This window comes from Cyanistes caeruleus, chromosome 7, assembly GCF_971803275.1.
Source record: "Cyanistes caeruleus chromosome 7, bCyaCae1.hap1.1, whole genome shotgun sequence".
NCBI lineage: Eukaryota > Metazoa > Chordata > Aves > Passeriformes > Paridae > Cyanistes > Cyanistes caeruleus.
The window spans coordinates 37,029,971-37,046,702 of NC_141707.1; the positions used below are offsets into that span (position 1 = coordinate 37,029,971).

The 16,732-nt window shown below is 43.5% G+C and overlaps 1 protein-coding gene across 2 annotated transcripts in view; it reads right to left on the minus strand.

The window, feature by feature from the left end:
* Positions 1-16,501, minus strand: part of LRP1B (LDL receptor related protein 1B) — a 623,130-nt gene extending 606,629 nt beyond the window's left edge. Inside the window, exon 1 of one of the 2 annotated variants that reach the window (XM_086896592.1) lies at positions 16,224-16,501. In XM_086896592.1, the coding sequence (XP_086752718.1) occupies positions 16,224-16,305 (82 nt within the window). In that variant the 5' untranslated portion in view covers positions 16,306-16,501. The remainder of the gene's footprint in view (positions 1-16,223) is intronic. The other variant, XM_086896593.1, reaches the window with a different exon arrangement.
* Between the last annotated feature and the right edge of the window lie 231 nt (positions 16,502-16,732).

Here is a 16,732-nt window from a genome sequence, read left to right on the forward strand (position 1 = left end):
TAGCAAACAAAATAAAAACAATCTTTTAAGCCAAGTAACTTCAAAATGGCAAAGCTTTCTGGTTATATAGTAGCTGAACATCTCCCTGGGTTTAACTTCACTGACATGAGCAGTGGCAAAGAAATTTATTTCCAACAGCTACTGAGGTGGCAGAGCATCCACTGCTGGATGCAGACACAGCCAATGAAAAGCAACTGCAACAATTCACAGCTAAGCAAACAAGAAAAGTGAATACCTTTGGAAAGAGAAAAAGCCTTTTCATCCAGGCCAGTGTTTAAGGCAATATTTAAATAAGTCATGTCAGATTTGACTATGACTCTTTTCTGTATGTCAAAGTCATACATCTGAAAACTCACATTCAGAGCTCGGAAGGAAGAGGAGACTCAAAAATAAAGTCTCTTGTGTCTACAAAACAACTAGAAAACACTGAGGCAGCAGAAATACATTTTAGAGCTGCTCAACTGGGTTTAAATATGACATTTTGTCATTTCATGGGCAAGCAACAACAGAGCAATACTCACAATGCAGAGTGCTTACTCTGACACCACCCGTCCTAAAGGCTGTTCCAACATCTTCATGGAATAATTTCATTGAACTCTGGTTAGGAATACTGGTTTTTGTTGTTTTTTTTTTTTTCTTTTCATTTTCCTCAGAAATCTAGTGTCAGTCTTTGTCTGGACCACACTGAGGTTCAAAGACTTGGGCTTGACCAAGGCCTCAGCCACATTAAACTGTGCAACAGCTGGCACTGGACAAGAGCAGAGCCCATGTAGAAAGGTAGGGATGGAGTGAATTGGTTTCTGAGAAGAAAAACTTTTTTCTCCTTCCCAGGCAGCCTCATGTTTCTAGCAGACAGCAGTGGCAAAGCAAATACAACCTCAGAGTCTTTCTGAAAGATACAACTGCATGATTTAACATCTTTGAGGTATTGAGAGCCATTGCACAGCCTGGCCACAGACCACAGGCAGCTCCTCTGCAGAGGCAAATCCCTGCAGCCACCTACAAGGCTGTATCCCAACAGGAATGTCTGTATTCCTACTGAGTGTCCAAGTAGGTAATAAACAATTTCCATCCATTGTGAAGTTCTTTGATGTGAATTTCAGAAGTGCAGGCCCCATACATTTCCACTGTCAACACTAGTGTTTGCACCTGTTCTTTCAGTAAATGTTATGACTCGTCCTCAGAGCATTCTTTGAAATTGCCAAAGAATCAACACCTCCTGGTTTCTTTAACTTGTCAAGTCATGCACTGATATTAACAGTGAAGGAATAAAAGCAGAAACAAACACAAAACCTCAGCTGCTTTACTGGGAGAAGAGAAATACAAAGTTCTGGTCATAAATTGCACTGAAAGGGGAGTTCTAAAATGCCCTCACAGAAGTTCCCGCAATGTTTTGAGGGGAGAGAGGGTATTTCAAAGTGGCACATGTGCTGCCTGAAGCTGAGCTGTCATAGCAACAACCTCATTAAAGCACCCCTCCTGGGAGTGCTAACCTGTATTCCAACTGTGGAAAGATGTCATTTATAATGTGACTTAATTCAGTTAAGAGTCAAAGTATAGTAGACAGCAGAAAAGTGAAACTGCTAATTTAAGGAATTCATAAATTAACACGAATACCATATCAAACAGCTGTGAAAAAATCTGGCTTTTGCCCTCATCATCTTCCATTCCCTGAAACCACCACACCACTATTTCAGTCTTTAAGCCTATGATTTTCAAGTTCTTGGCAATTCTTCTTTCCTTGCCACCACCCCTCTAACCAGGGCTCAGGATATGGCTCTTCTCTTATCTTAGCACCCCTACATAGAAGGCATCACCATCTCAGCTGCTCACACCAATTGTCTCCAGCTCTCACACCGAGCTCTTACCCCAGCAACTCACACCCCACAAACAGCCCCACAGTAGGATCTGCTCTGCTCCTCTACTGCATCATCAGCAAGGTGCTTCCTGCAGTATCCATCTTTTCCCCAGAATCCCCCAAAAATGACAATTCAAATGAACATTATGATCCTTAGAAAGAAACATCTGCCAATATTCAGAGCTGTTTGGATATGATACTCATCGCTTCTCTAAAGGAGTGGCTGTGCAGCAGCTGAATAAATTCATGTGTATTTGGATTTCACTTTTAAAGATCTATGATTTAATAACTAATTGACAGCAATAATGCATCAGTAGAATATGTTTTGGAAGGGCCTTTCAGTTTTTAGAGAAGTAGAGATAATTGCAGATGAAAAATGAAAGAAAATGGCACTGCTTAGTAAATGAGTTGTTAACCTTTCAACCCGAGAGCTCCCACTGGAAGCCTGACCAGAGGGATTGCAAGAGAGCTGGAAGCTGCAAGAGAGAGAATAAAGTTAATTCAGTAGCTTTGGATTTCTTTTAGTTCTTTTATAAGCTTCCAAACTTGGTCTCCATCTCCCCAAAACAGTTGCTTGCCACAGCATTTTATGCATCACGAGGCAGGCTCAGATATTTCCCTCTTTGGTGGATCTCACAGTGAAAGTGAGCTTTACAAATCCTTGCCCATAATGTGCTGTCTGCAGCACTTTAAGCTAAAACAGGAGCCACTCATTTGGTGTCAGTGCTTTGACCTTGAGTAACAAGAAATCACAGTTTTCCCTTTGTACTTGAAGCTAGCCAAAGAGCAGGAATGATCTCCTCAAAAGTCAGGGAGATGCAGGGCAGCACTCCTCCCATGGGAAACTGGGAGAGGAACAGCGACCAGCAAAGCACACAACCTCCCACTTTTAACTTCTGTGGATCCCAGAAAGTGTCTGAAGTCATGATCCATAGTGTTCTCAGTCAAGATTGCTTGGACAAATTACATGAATGCTTGCATAAATCAGCTCTCCAAAAAATACTTTTTTTTAACCTCATTAAATCTTATAAGGCCTTAATCTACAAACTTGATTCAGATTTTGGTAGAAATTTGAAGACTTGCAGCTCTGTATTTGGATCACAGCTTACAGTGGTATTGATCAGAATAACAAGGTAATACAGAGACTAAGCAATAAAAGTATCTGGTACTCACATAAAATAGGTTATTTACATCAGGCTCCTGGTATGACTTCAGTTAGAAAGAAAATACTGCTCTGATTTCAGTTATCCTGCACAACCACACTTACCAAGAGAGACACAAAACACAATTATTATCTTCTGGTTTGCTAAAACAAGCCATCTCTGCAGTTCAAGGTAACACGATTATTATCTTCTGGTTTGCTAAAACAAGCCATCTCTGCAGTTCAAGGTATGGCTTTATCCAGTACACATGGATCTGTACAAGACTTTCTGTATTAATGTGTTTATTTGTTAGCTGTTGGCAGAGTTGCACAAGAGTACATTTGCAGCCAGTTGCAACTTACAGATTTTACAATAAAAAGGGAGAAATATTGGCCAGATAGTTAATTAAATGGCATTGAAACAGTTTTTTTCCCCTTTCACAAATTCCAGTTAGTATTCCAAACCTGTCTTAGGTGCCCCAATGACACAAAAACCAATAAATCTTCATTTATTGTCAGTAGATTTCTAACCTGGCTGTTTTAAACAGCATGATGAACACATTTTAGCAGAATATATTAGCTGTGCCAGTTTAATAAGAGGGAGATTGATGAAGCCTTTCCTTTCTTCCTGTATACGAAGCACAGCACTCAGGAAAGAAAATCCTTTGGATTTTCCTTCTTCAGCAACACCTTGCCTTTCCTGGGAGGCCATTTCTCCTTGGACTATTACTAGCCAGTTTTCATCAAAAGAGGTTTCCACTGAAATTCAAGAGGGATCTTGAGCTTTATCAGCACCTGCCTGATGAAGAGAGCGGGAGGAAGAACAACCTCAGCCTCGAGGACTGTATGGCTGTGCCCAAGCTCTGCACAGGTTTTCCCTTCCAGGGTTCAAAGCCAGCACAAACTCAGTGTGGTCATCTGGCCCTGACAGGGAATGAGGTTTGGGGAGGAGGCACTCTCCCCTGGGGAGGAGCCAGGGTACAGCCCCGGGTCAGAGCTCCATTCCTGACCCCTCACCCCAGGATCAGCAGCACCACAGCACAGCAGGCACATCTCAGATCAGATTCTCTCACAAAGCGTTACTAAGGACAAAAGAGAACATTCTAGAAGACTTAAGACTACCCAGAAAGATACAAATGCCTCCTTTTGTTTGTTTTTTTTCTTAAGGAGAACACTTAGCTCACATTTAAAACCGCTCCAATAATTAATCCTATTCTTGATGCCTGCATCATTCACATGAAGAACCAAAGACCACACCACGACTAACGCTTCTCCACCATCATCACAGAAGAAGCAGGAGCTCAATCACACTCCTTCCAGAGGTGCTTTACCTAGACCAAACTGTTCAGGTATTTTCCTTTCAAAATAAACCTAATTCACCAGTTTTTCCAAACTCTCCCCAGCCCCTTGTGTAGAAAAGGCTGCAAAGGGAGGCAGGAGTTGTGACCTTGGCACGTGTATGAGCCCCAGAGGTTCAGCAAGGAGGAGAAGTGTTCTTCCCCAAGTATGGGTATGCATATTGTTACTGGCTAATGAAATTCATACTCATTCCTCCCACTTCTTCTGAAGGATATCCTTTTGGATGCTTTGTGGTCCAACAGACTTTGACATCTAAGAACCTGGTAGTCTGCTTTTTATTCCTCTTGTAATTAGAACAAATGTTCAGGTTATTGAGAGAATTAAGAAAATCAATATTAATGAGCTTTTGGACTATGTTATTAGACAGTTTCAGCCGACAACTGCAAAGTACTCTGGCTTACTTTGACAGGGTTTTGGGTTTATCTGTTGCTTTTAAACACTATCAGACCTCTCAGGGCAAAAAAGTCGTGAGTCTGTGCACCCAAGCTGGCCAAATTGTAAAAACTCATTTTATACCAATAATTACACACTCTGCCCCTAAAAACAAGAGCTCTAAAGAACAGAGCACTCTGCACCTCAAATACAGTTTTGAGGTATGTACTGACATTAAATATAACCAATTGCTTTAAAGGGCAATCATTCCTACAGCACAAAGTTCACATAAATTTTCCCACAAGTCCCAAATGCAAACACTATCCAGAAAGTCCACATGCTTTGTATTTCACCAAAGCTTTGCAGAATACATTTAGCATAAGAGAAAACAGAGATAAGTTTTACTCTTCACTTCATCTCTTCTGACAGAAAGGTGTCAATGGAAACGTGCTGACAGGAAAGCTGACTGCAACCCATGCAACTTTATTACTGAAGTATGGGGGGATTAGTTGGTGTTATTGAAATATCACTGCACTGCTGCTGACTTCTTTTTTTTTTCCCCTTCTTACAGTGGTAGTGATTCCTATTGGGATGAGTTACTTTTAACCCTCAGTTATTTATCAGTGGGGGAAAAAAAAGAAAAAGAAGAATTCTTTAAGTCTAGAATAAGGCAAGTGAATATAAAATACACCTGCACAGATTTGAAGTCCCACAGTGGGTTACCATTCATTTCTATAAAAATTAGATCTGGATCATCCATGAACTCCTCACTAATACACTCATTCCCAAAAGCAAGCGCTTCAAGAAGCCTCCTGTATTTTCAGGAAAGAAAGAAGAGATGTTGATTTCCCCATGGTTTATCAAAGACAATACTTGCACATACCAAATCTTGCTGCTTAACTCTTCATGTATTCAGCAACACAAGTGCTTTTTGGTTCAGAAGCACTGTGGAGACTGTTAGGGTTTTTTGGTACCGGACATGGCCTTTTTAGCTTCCCACCAAATAAAATAATGCTGTAATTTAACAAGTGACCCTCTGTCATTCACTTCCAGTTGTCTTTTTTTCCCTCTGTGGCTGCAAACCCCAAATGAAAACACAGCATTCGACAGGCACCTGAACCACCAACAGCTGTGACTCTCCAATGAGCTCTGCAGCACCTGGGCTCCTGAAGCTGAAAGGGAATTTCCCAGACATGAGATTTTATAAATTTGACAGGGAAGAAAAGAAAGGAAAAAAAAGAGGGGTATCCTACTCAAGATGAAACCAGAATTCGTGAGGTGAAATCAGATGCAAACCAGTAGGAGTCACCACTCTGCTGGCCAGTACTCACCAGCACAAAGTTCCTGGCCAGCTTATGCCTCTCAGGTGTCCCATGATATACAATCCAAGATTTCCACTCAGGTGGGGCAACCTCTCCACTCAACAGAAAACAGGATACCAAATGAAATGAAACAAAGTTTGGTTGTTTGGTTGTTTTGTTTTGTTTTTTAATACTAGTGAGGGGAAATTATTTGTGTGCATGCATAACCAGGCAGTGGTGAGCAGTTCAAGATGACCACCCTCAGCAGACAAGTCTTTCCTCCCCAAAAATCAGCAAAAGAATCATCAGCTGGCTTCAAGAACAAGCACTCTGCTGTGTTAATTTACTCCTAGTAGCACACCAAGGACATGCTGTGCTATCTTTAGAAAAAACTGGCTACTGTGGGGCGAAGCAGACTGTTGATATATTACGCTCTGACATTTTTCATTAAGATATATAAACTTGTGGAAGACGCGCTCTTGAATTTGCATATTTGCATCATGCTTTTCATAGACACGTAAACAGCCTTTAATGCACTTAAATTACTTTGAGCTGCTGGATTAGCAAAGGGGATGCAGTGGAAGAATCTGAGTTGTGCCACACCTACCAGGTCTCAGCACTCATTTTATGCAAATGCTTTTAGTTACGCTCCCAAGACTCACAGCTACTTATTAAATTCTTCTGAATTTTGAAGTCTTTTGCTGGTAAGTCTTCAGAGCAGCAGTCAACAGCGGAATGACAATCATGGGCAATCACTGAGAGTTTAGTTATATTACAACTTTTTGTGAGGCACTTCTGACACAGTGTGATGCCATTGTGGGAAGACAGGCCACCAATTAATGTAAATCAGTGTGGTTTCATCAAGGAGCATTTAACAATTCTAACTGACATAAAATCATAACATGGTTCATATACTCATTACTGAACACCACTAATTGGTGTGGGGAGTAATGCTGTTTTCAGAAAAAAGTATGGAACCTATGAATTGTTCTGAGAATATTCCACAGAAAAGGTAGCAATAGCAATAGGAGCAGAAGCAGGCTTTATACACTTGAATGTTCTTTAAATACTCAGCCTCACAGTTTGTATCAGAGCCGTATTTCAGAATTTTGTCATCATCTGTTGACAACCATCTGCTTGAAACTTCTTACCGCCCTAAGAGTGGCCAAAATTGGATACTGACAGAGAATTTCTGCACAGAAAGCAAACTGTTCACAGGACAAAATAAGTGTCAAAGGCTGGAGACCTGGACAGAGAGGCCCAGAAATCCGAGGTAAATAAGAAAATTATAGAAATTTAGATCTGACACTCTCCTGCAATATACTGGAGATGCAGTTCACAGGTCTCTGAAAATGCAGAAGTGGCAGATTAGCTGACATCAGTTCTCCAGAGGAGTATAATCTACAGAGTAAATAGGTAATATTGTGTACTGTCAACTCCGTTCAACTCACAGCCACTGGAAACCCAGAGAAAGAAATGTAACACAGCAAGTGCAAGCTGAGGAATTCATTCAGATGGCTCTGTACACACACACTGACCTGAATAGCTTGCTCCAGTTTGAAGAAATGTGATAATGGGCCACTTGGGTCAGGGCATCAGATTCTATCTGCTGAAAAAAGCCCTCCTGGCTTTGCTACACTTAGCACAGCACCTTTCATGGCTCCCTCTCTACAGCCAAGGCTTTATATACATATGTATATACGTGCAATATATTCTCACAGAAATGATTTACAGCAGCCCTACAGTATCACCTGCTCAGGTGAGCCTCCAAAACATCTTTTTGCTCCAACACAGAACAGCTCTGTTTCTACCAAAGACATACCAGCAATTCAATCCACAAGCTGTAGGCCTGAGACAGCGCTTAAGTTTTCACACTTTTATAATCTTGACCTGCTTCATCTCCCTTGAACAGGATTTCATGTTGCAGCCTCAAGAGTTTTGCCTAAGACTCCTTACTTTAAGATACCACTATGGAGAAACCATTTGCTGCTCACCATTCTTTCTGAAATCTAAATATAAAAATAAAAATGCTTGGCTGAGGACGTGGGCCCAAGGGGAACAAATTCCATTTTGCAGCCTTCCTCCACTCCTTGCACTCTTAAACTCCCACTGCCTGCAAACATCCCTCAGAAAAAAGCAACTTCAATAGTTACACAAAATTAACCTATTTTAAGCCAAGTGTTTCTGATTAATTTGGAAGGCAGGCCAGTTTCCTTCCAGGAGATATATGACCATCAGCACTGGAGAACACACAGGCTTGACCTAACCCTTTTTAAACTTTACTAAATACTGCTGGAAAAACAGCTGCTTTAGGACAGGTTCCAAAAGAAGGGCAAGCTTGCTCATCCTTGGATAAATCTGCATAGATTCATAGGGAACTGATGTGCTGAGTGAGAAGGTGCCACCTTTCTAATCCTTACACATCTCCAAAGCCAATATACATTTTTCATGAAGAAAAGGGTAGTGCATCATGTAGAAGACCAGCAGATTCCTCTGTACAGCAAAAAATTAGGTTTAACCAACCTAATGACTTGAAAGTAGCAGACCATACACAGCATATTGAGCTGTCTGGAATTTTCTCTGTTTTTTTCCTGTGACATCACAGGAAGGCATAATTTAATTAGAGATCCTCTAATTAAGAATTTCCAGTGAAATTTTAATAAAATTGTTCAAAGTTCCTTCACACTTACAAGCAACCTGATTCTATTACATGAAGGACAAAACAAAGAATCCATTGACTTCAGTGGTCTTGTTGAAGGTCTGAAATCTATTTGTTTACAAAATATAAAAAATGTTTTGCTCCAGAGAAGAAGTCTCATTGGCAAATGACACACTTTGATTTCCTAAGCACACAGCTTTACATAAATACCAATATACTTTGGGTAAATCAGTGTGTTTGCATATGCAAAAGAGCATCCAACCAGCAATGAACTTATTTTGCTCTCTCTCCTTTTATCTTCACTGTATTTGCAAGCAAAAAGAGGCAGGTGTTTTGTGGAAATCTACCTATCATCTAGAAAATTGCTGTGATTTTTCATGATCTGGCATTAGTGTAACTTTCTCAAACTTGCATTTTTAGGACTACACAATGAGACAGCATTTCAAAAAAAAAAAAAAAAAATTATATACTGAGGGGGATGTATCAGAAATGGTGTTTTTTTGGTACTTCCAGTGCCTTAGAATTATTCAGGAGAACTTTGCTTAAGGAAAAATATTTTCCTGCTTGTTAAGGGAGTTGGAGACTCAAGTGTTCTACACCATATCACAGCCTCTGAGAACATTATAAACAGCAGCCTAAACTATTTGACAATATCAAAATTATACTTTAAAAAGTATCACTGTCAAAATATTTTTGTTAGTTTCCAGGCAGGTAAATTACAATCACAAAGCTTTATACGAAAGCCAGTGAGATTTTTGTGGGAGGCCATCCATGTGTTTGCAGAACAATCTTCTAGAAAGAGCACCTCACAAAACCACTGCATTTGCAGAGCATTGCATCAGCATTTCTCTTGCTTACACATGGCCCATCCCCTCCCCAAAATACCACTGCAAAAACCAAAACTGCACCTTTTTAATCTCTCTGCTCTTTCGAGGAAAAACAAGAGTGACCCTTATGAACCACTTTTAAAAGCAGAGCTCTACAGTAGTGAAAACTTTGAGGAATTATAGATTTCAAGTGTTAGATTTTAGCTTCTATCACTTATTCTACTGCACTTGAAGTGTAAGTCATTCAAGAGTGCCATGCCCAAAAGTTACCAAGGGATGTCCTACAGACAACCAGGCAATAGATAGCCCAAAATACATGGATATTTCCACAAAAAAGAAACGGGTACATCCTTGTTTCTGAAGCGAAGCTGAGTTTCAGCTGTCTGGCTCCTCTGGAAGGCCTCATCACTCAGCAGGAAGCAGCAGGAGAGGTGTTTAGGAGCATCAGGCGGCTTGGGAAGCGCATTTCAGGATGCAACGTACCATATCTAGAACTCGTAATGCTGTAATCTGTTTTTCCACCTCAGAGAATTAGGCTGTATTTCCAACTGCATGGAAATAAAAATCTCCAGGCGTACCTCACTTCCAGACTGGCATTACATCATCTCTAAAAAGCCCTATTACTTAGCAGCACACTCTGCATATTGCAGTGTTTTGTTATTAATACACCATTGCAATTTATAGCAAAATGGTCAATAAAAATGTGGTTTCTGAAGAGACAAACAGCCTTCTCTCCAGCATGCAGCTCTACCCTCGCACTGCCAGAGTTCATAACCACCACACACGGAGCCCAACCCCAATTCTGCATTTGTATTTTGGGAAGCCATGACATATACAACAACAAGATATAATGGGCTCATATAACACTTCCCAGGTACAGAGAAAAATCTTCCTCCTGCTATGTGGATCTTGCAAATTAAATCAGATTAATAACATAGCGAACGTATTACTGGCAAAAGGATGTGTTTATCTCTAATGATCCTTCCCAGTTCCCATTGAATCTAATTAAAAGGCACTGACTGAGTTTTATTGGAATTCCATTACTGAGATCCAATCCTGCTCTCACACAGCCCAGCACCCATGGGAAAATGCCCTTCCCTCCTGTAGAGGCTCCGGAGCATCCTCACCAAAGGAATCCTGTCAGCAGGACCACAGCTAGGCTGGGCAGCTGATTCTACAGCAACAAGTCCTGTTTTTTTCACTTTACCAACTGCTTAAAAATGAAGATTTGTATCACTTTACAGCCCTATGTTTTGGTATATCTTGGGAATTTGTCCCATTATGGTCAACAACTGGCTAGCTAGCTGGGATAAGTTTACAAATATTTTCATCTCTTGGATAGAGATAATTTAAGGGGGAAAAGATTCAACTTGTTCAATTAAAAAACAAACTAGTGGGTTGGACAGAAGGTGCAAAGTCATTATTTGAGTAATTACATTTTTAAAGAAACCCAATTAGTTCCTAATTGCACTTACAAATTTAAGACCTAGTTCTGCAGTGTCTACACTTAGCCCAAACTGACATTAAATACAGACTCAATAGTCTGTATGACTCGCTAAGAAGTAGCCAAGTTCTGCTATTTTCATCTTCACTGTTCATCATTAAGAATGTTTTAAGGAAGTGCAATTAAAATGAGTTCTCTTAGAAATTTTTTTTTTTAATTTCATTTGAAGAACAAGACTATTAAGCAACAGATTAATACATAAAAACTAAGGAAAAAGCAACAACACGCTGGGATTCCAAATATGGTACTATAACAAAAATAATGTTCTATTATCTAAATTACCAGCCTTTCAAGAGAAAGCTGTAATTCTAAATTCACGAGTTACAATTACTTAAGTCCTTAGAGCCAATGCAAAATGGAGAAACCTAATAACTACAACTGCAAATTACCAGTAAAGGACCTGCAAGAAGGTGCTGGAGGAACACTCTCTCTGACCTGCAGACTGAAGTCAATGTGAGTTTTGCCAATTTAAATGCAGAAAGATTGGGGTCCATATGAACCTCAAAGGTATGGCATATGCTCAGATTTACATAGCAGGCGTCACACAGCTCCTCAAAGGAAGAACTGTGTGTGGTGAGAGCTTCTCTCCAAGCCTTTGGAGGACAGCTCCTTCAAGCTGCCACAGAACTGCTGTGATAAATTAGTAAAAGGCTTGCTGCTGAACAAGTTTACACATAGTCTTCTCACATCAAACACCTAGTTTTGAACTTTGAAATGCAGCTTAGCCTTTAAATACTTTGTGCGTTTCTACCACTTTCTTTTTACTAAACTGCAGCTCTCGAAAGTCTCTGAACTTAAAGGAACAACCCAGGTAAGGGAGAATGTGCATGTCAGTTCACAGAAACCCTCACACAGAGCCTGCTCAGGCTCCAGGAGTGCCAGGGGTTTGTGTGTGCACTCACACACTCAGCTGAGGGCAGACAGACATCACTGAGTGCCTCCAAAACCAGCCAGCCACTGAAACTGCAATTGTGGACATCTCCCACAATTTCTGACTTTAATTAACCCTTATCACACATCCTGCAAAGAACTACCCTAAATTCCTTGACATATTTTCACTCTGCTCTGTAATTTTGCCTCTCTAATGATAGGCATGTTCTTAAGTAATAATTCTTTTAGGGTAAATAAATAAACAGCAATGTCACTGTGACCTTGGAAGCATCTCTTTTACACATAAGATATTAATACTTATTATCTATGTTCAAAGCACAACAAAGTTAACTGTGGGAACATACACCTCTGTAGTACAGCACAGAAACAGCTTTTTTAGGTTTTTTTCAAGAACACTTTCCAACAGATGGCCAAGCTGGAGCTCAGTCTGGTGAAGTACAGCAGTGCTGGTACACCCAGTTTCCAGCATTAAGCTGCTAATAACGACAAAGCTGTATTGTAAAGGCTCCCGGTGCAGAGTCACCTGCTGTGGCACCTTACCAGGGAATGAAGGCCATCAGCAGTCGTCCCAAGGAGACAAATTTATCTCACCTGGTTTGTATTTCTGCCACAGGGGTGAGTAATCGAAACTCCCACCAGCCTAACCTCAAGCCTGAAAATTCTATTTCAAAGTAATTTGCTTCCAGATTTCACTTAAATACGGTCAAAGGACACTGCAAGAACAATAAATTCCCTGCTAAGTGGGATGAAGACAGAAGTTTTGGAAGTGTTCTTGTGACTGCAGAAAGGAGTAAAAATGAAGATTTGTCATTCCTTCTAAAAAACAGTTTTCAAATTAGCAGAAAAAAAAAAAAAAGCCAACACAAACATGTGATATGCCATCATTCATGAACTTGAGTTTTAAGTTATGTGACAAAGTTTTCCCATCCCATATAAAGTCTCCCTTTGCAGGAGCATCTCTTGTCTGCAAGACTTTGCTGTTCCACCACGCCAGCATCTGCCTGAGAGCTCCAAAACACTAAAAGCACACATGAAAGAGTGGGAGAAGGCAGAGGCTCAGCACTGCTGACAGCAGTGACGTGCCACCAAAACCCAACACAAGCAATCCTCAGCACAGACAGCAAGTCGATTAATAACGAGCAATGCAACTCATTAATACTGGTGTGGATACACATCTCACTGACAGCACCAAGATTATCCAGTTAAAGCTCCCATTATCCGGGGCATCTCTGCAATTTGGATCACCTCTAGGTAATCACTCCGTGCAGTGGATCTCTATGTGATGACGTTCACAGCAGCAGACACAAAAATCAAGGATGACAAAAAAGGGTGTAGGAGCCCAGGCAGGGAGCAGAGTGAAGCTCCAAGGCTGGGAAGAGCTGTGGGAAGGAAACGCCCACCAGAACCACAGAGCACCGATGGGACCTGTGAAGTTCCCTCGAGCGTCTGTAGGGAGAGCAGGTAACAAATGTTGCCTTCTCAGCTTCCCAAACGGTTCGCAAGGTTTTTCTCAGGCTCCTGAAATTCGTTTGTTGCACCTAAACTGTGAAGGAGTTGCAAGTGTTGCAAGGAACCTGGCTCCATCCGTTTCCTCTGGAAGAACTGACTGAAGCAGAAGGAAAGGAAATCGCCTCTTTGTGGCTTCAGTGGCACAACTTCAGCTGCAGCAGGACTTAGCCCTTATCCTACCACACTCTCCTGGCTGCATTCCCTTCTGCTCACTTCCCTTTCCCATCTCATTTCCATCTCCCCCTCTCCATATAATTTTCTCTTCCCAATTTTTTTTATATACATGAACTTGGAGGAGCTGTAACCTGGCTGAGGACAGACCTGATAAGACCGAAAAATTTTAATTGTATTTTAAACCTAGAGAAAAGGTCTTAGATAATTCAAACTTTGTTGGGGTTCTCCCCCACCCCCTTTTCTCCTCCTGATGTTGCCCAGTGATCTAAGAGAAAGTGTTACCTCTCCCTACAGCCCCTCACTAATATTTTATATTACCATGGCTACCACAACACAGCTATTAACACAACCCATGACATTTTCCCAATTCTCTTATTACCTATGGCGAGCCTCAGTGCATTCCAAATTTCAGTGCCTTTCACATACATTAAGCTTAGCATGCTTCAGTGACTCAGAATTTCCTCCTGTAAAGGAAAATCAGCTTGGTATGGTCAATAATTTTTGCACTGTATCATAAAGTTTATCTGATGTGTAAATGTAATTCCCTTTCTGGATGCCTCATCCTGAATCCCTTTTAGGTTGAGACCACTTGACTTTTTTTTTTTTTTTTTAACCAAAATGCCTTTTAAGTCCTAATTTGTGCAGTGCTCAGTTTTGATAAGACATGACATTATGATATGATGAGTTAGTTGATTCTAAGTAAATTTGATTTATCCCACTTTTGGGGCTGGTATGATTTACAAGGATGTTGCCTTTTAAGATAGGATTGATATTAATATAAGCTGACAGCACCTTTTTTTTCTTTAGGTTGTTTTTTGGTTTTTTTTTTTTTTTTGTGAAACAGTAAATCAGAGCAAGGTAACTATGAAAAAAAAAAAAGAAAAGTAAAATTAAAATTTCAACACCAGAAATTAATAGTCATGCATAACTGACACTTGCTTACTGCTATGAAGAAATAGAGAGCAACAAATCAGTTTTCAAAACAATTCCACAAAATATTTGGAAGTTTGATTTTTATTCATAAGATCAGATGCAAGCTACAGTTGCTGAAATCTAATCTGACTGTTCTGTGAATACCATGGAAAGTTCTTGAAATATTTTCCATCAAACAAGCACTACCACGACCACGAATCTTTGTGAACCAAAGCAAAAGCATATGTACCTTCATAAAACTGAAAAGGTTTCCTGAGAACCTTTCCTCTCTGGCTGTCCAAGTGCCCTTCTATGGAACACTATCCTCATTTCCTCGCAATATCCCTGCACCTTGTGATGATGCAGTGTTTTAAACATGCAAGTTTGTGATGCTGCAGCAATACTTTTCTCGTTGATAGGTAGTTTTTTTCTCATTTTCGCAGCATGAATCACCTTTGTAATTCTGATAGCTACATGGGAAAGGGACGGGAGAGGTTCGGTGGTTCGACTGAAGCAGAGATCTATAGCCCAGACCGACTGTGCGGAGGCATCCGCACTCACCCAGACGAGTTGTGAGCAGTTAGTAAACAATTTAGTAGGTAATGTATACGTGATGGAGAGGAGCTGAATGTCTAACAGTGAGAATTCAAGACTTCAGAGAGTTACATTTCTACTGAAATCTAACTGAACCCTCGCAGATTGCGTACACCACCACCCTGGCATCTCATTCATGAGACCACGCAGTTTGGGAGCTGAAGGGCTACAAGCCGACAGACAATTTTCTGGTGAGCAGGGTTTTCTACAGCGGTAAGAAAACCTGAGTCAGAGCAGCACACCGCCGTTCCCGCACCTGAGCCACACAGAAGGCGGACTTGGGTTATACTTAGATAATATCCAATTCAAACATCTCTCAGCAAAATGAGAGCGCTCTGGTGACAGTGCAATAAGCGACACTAAACCCCGAGCCCCGCTCCGGCAGGGGAACCGCAACCCTCTTGGATCGGGGACTTCTCTGAGCAGAACAGAGTTGGAAGTTCCCTGATCGCCCACCCCGCGGCTGCGGGGCCCCGAGCCCCCGTGCCCAAATCCAAGTTCAGGCGCTGAGCGAGCGGCAACTCGGGGACATCGAAGAGGGAACTTTTGGAAGGCTGTGGGAAGCGGAGGGCGCTCGCCCTTCCTGCGGCACATCTCCGCCGGCCGCGGGGCTGCCTCGGGGAGCCGCGGCCGGGACCGGAGGGGTCGCCGGCAGCAGCGGCTCCTCCCGCCCGTGGCGGATCGCACCCCGCGGCTCGTACCCGGTGAGGCCATCGGGACCACCGGGGACATCATCCCGCTCCTCGCCCCCGTGCATTCGCCGCCGCCAAGGCTCGCCCCCAACCCAGCGCGGCGCGCCCGCAGTCCAGGCATGCGGGAGCGCGGCGATGGAGCGCGGCGATGGAGCGCGGCGATAGAGCGCGGCGATGGAGCGCGGTGATGGAGCGCGGCGATGGAGTGGAGCGCGGTGACGGAGCGCGGTGATGGAGTGGAGCGCGGCGATGGAGCGGAGCGCGGTGATGGAGTGAAGCGCGGCGATGGAGCGGAGTGCGGCGATGGAGCGCGGTGAGGGGTGCGCTCCGCGGCCGCGCCCGTCCCCGCAAGGCGCAAGGGAGCAAAACTTCCCGAGCAGAAGCGGCGGGAAGTTCCGCGGCTCCGCACCTCTCCACGTACGCGCCTTACCTCCGCGGGCTGCCGCTGCCAGCGCCTCGGCGACGGGCGGTAATCCCCAGAGCGCCGCCAGGGCCAGAAGGAGCGCGGACATCGCGGCGGGCGTGCGGGAGAAGAGGCAGGAGCCGAGCCTGTCGGCCGCGGGTGCGGAGCGGCAGAGCCCGTGCGGGAGGAGGCGCGGCGGCACCGCCGGCACTTTGCGGAGCGCGGAGCGCGGCTGGGCTCGCCGCACGCAGCGAGCGGGCAGCGCGGGGCGCCGGCGGCCGGCAGCGCCGCGCTCCGCCCCGCACCGCCCCGCGCACCGCCCCGCGCCGCCCCTCACGGCTCCGCGCCGCCCCGCGGGGCTCCGCGCGCCGCCCCCCACAGCCGCGCGCCGCCCCCCACAGCCGCGCGCCGCCCCCCACAGCCGCGCGCCGCCCCCCACAGCCGCGCGCCGCCCCCCACAGCCGCGCGCCGCCCCTCACAGCCGCGCGCCGCCCCTCGCACGCGCGCGCCGGAGGCGCGAAGCCGCCTGAGGGAAG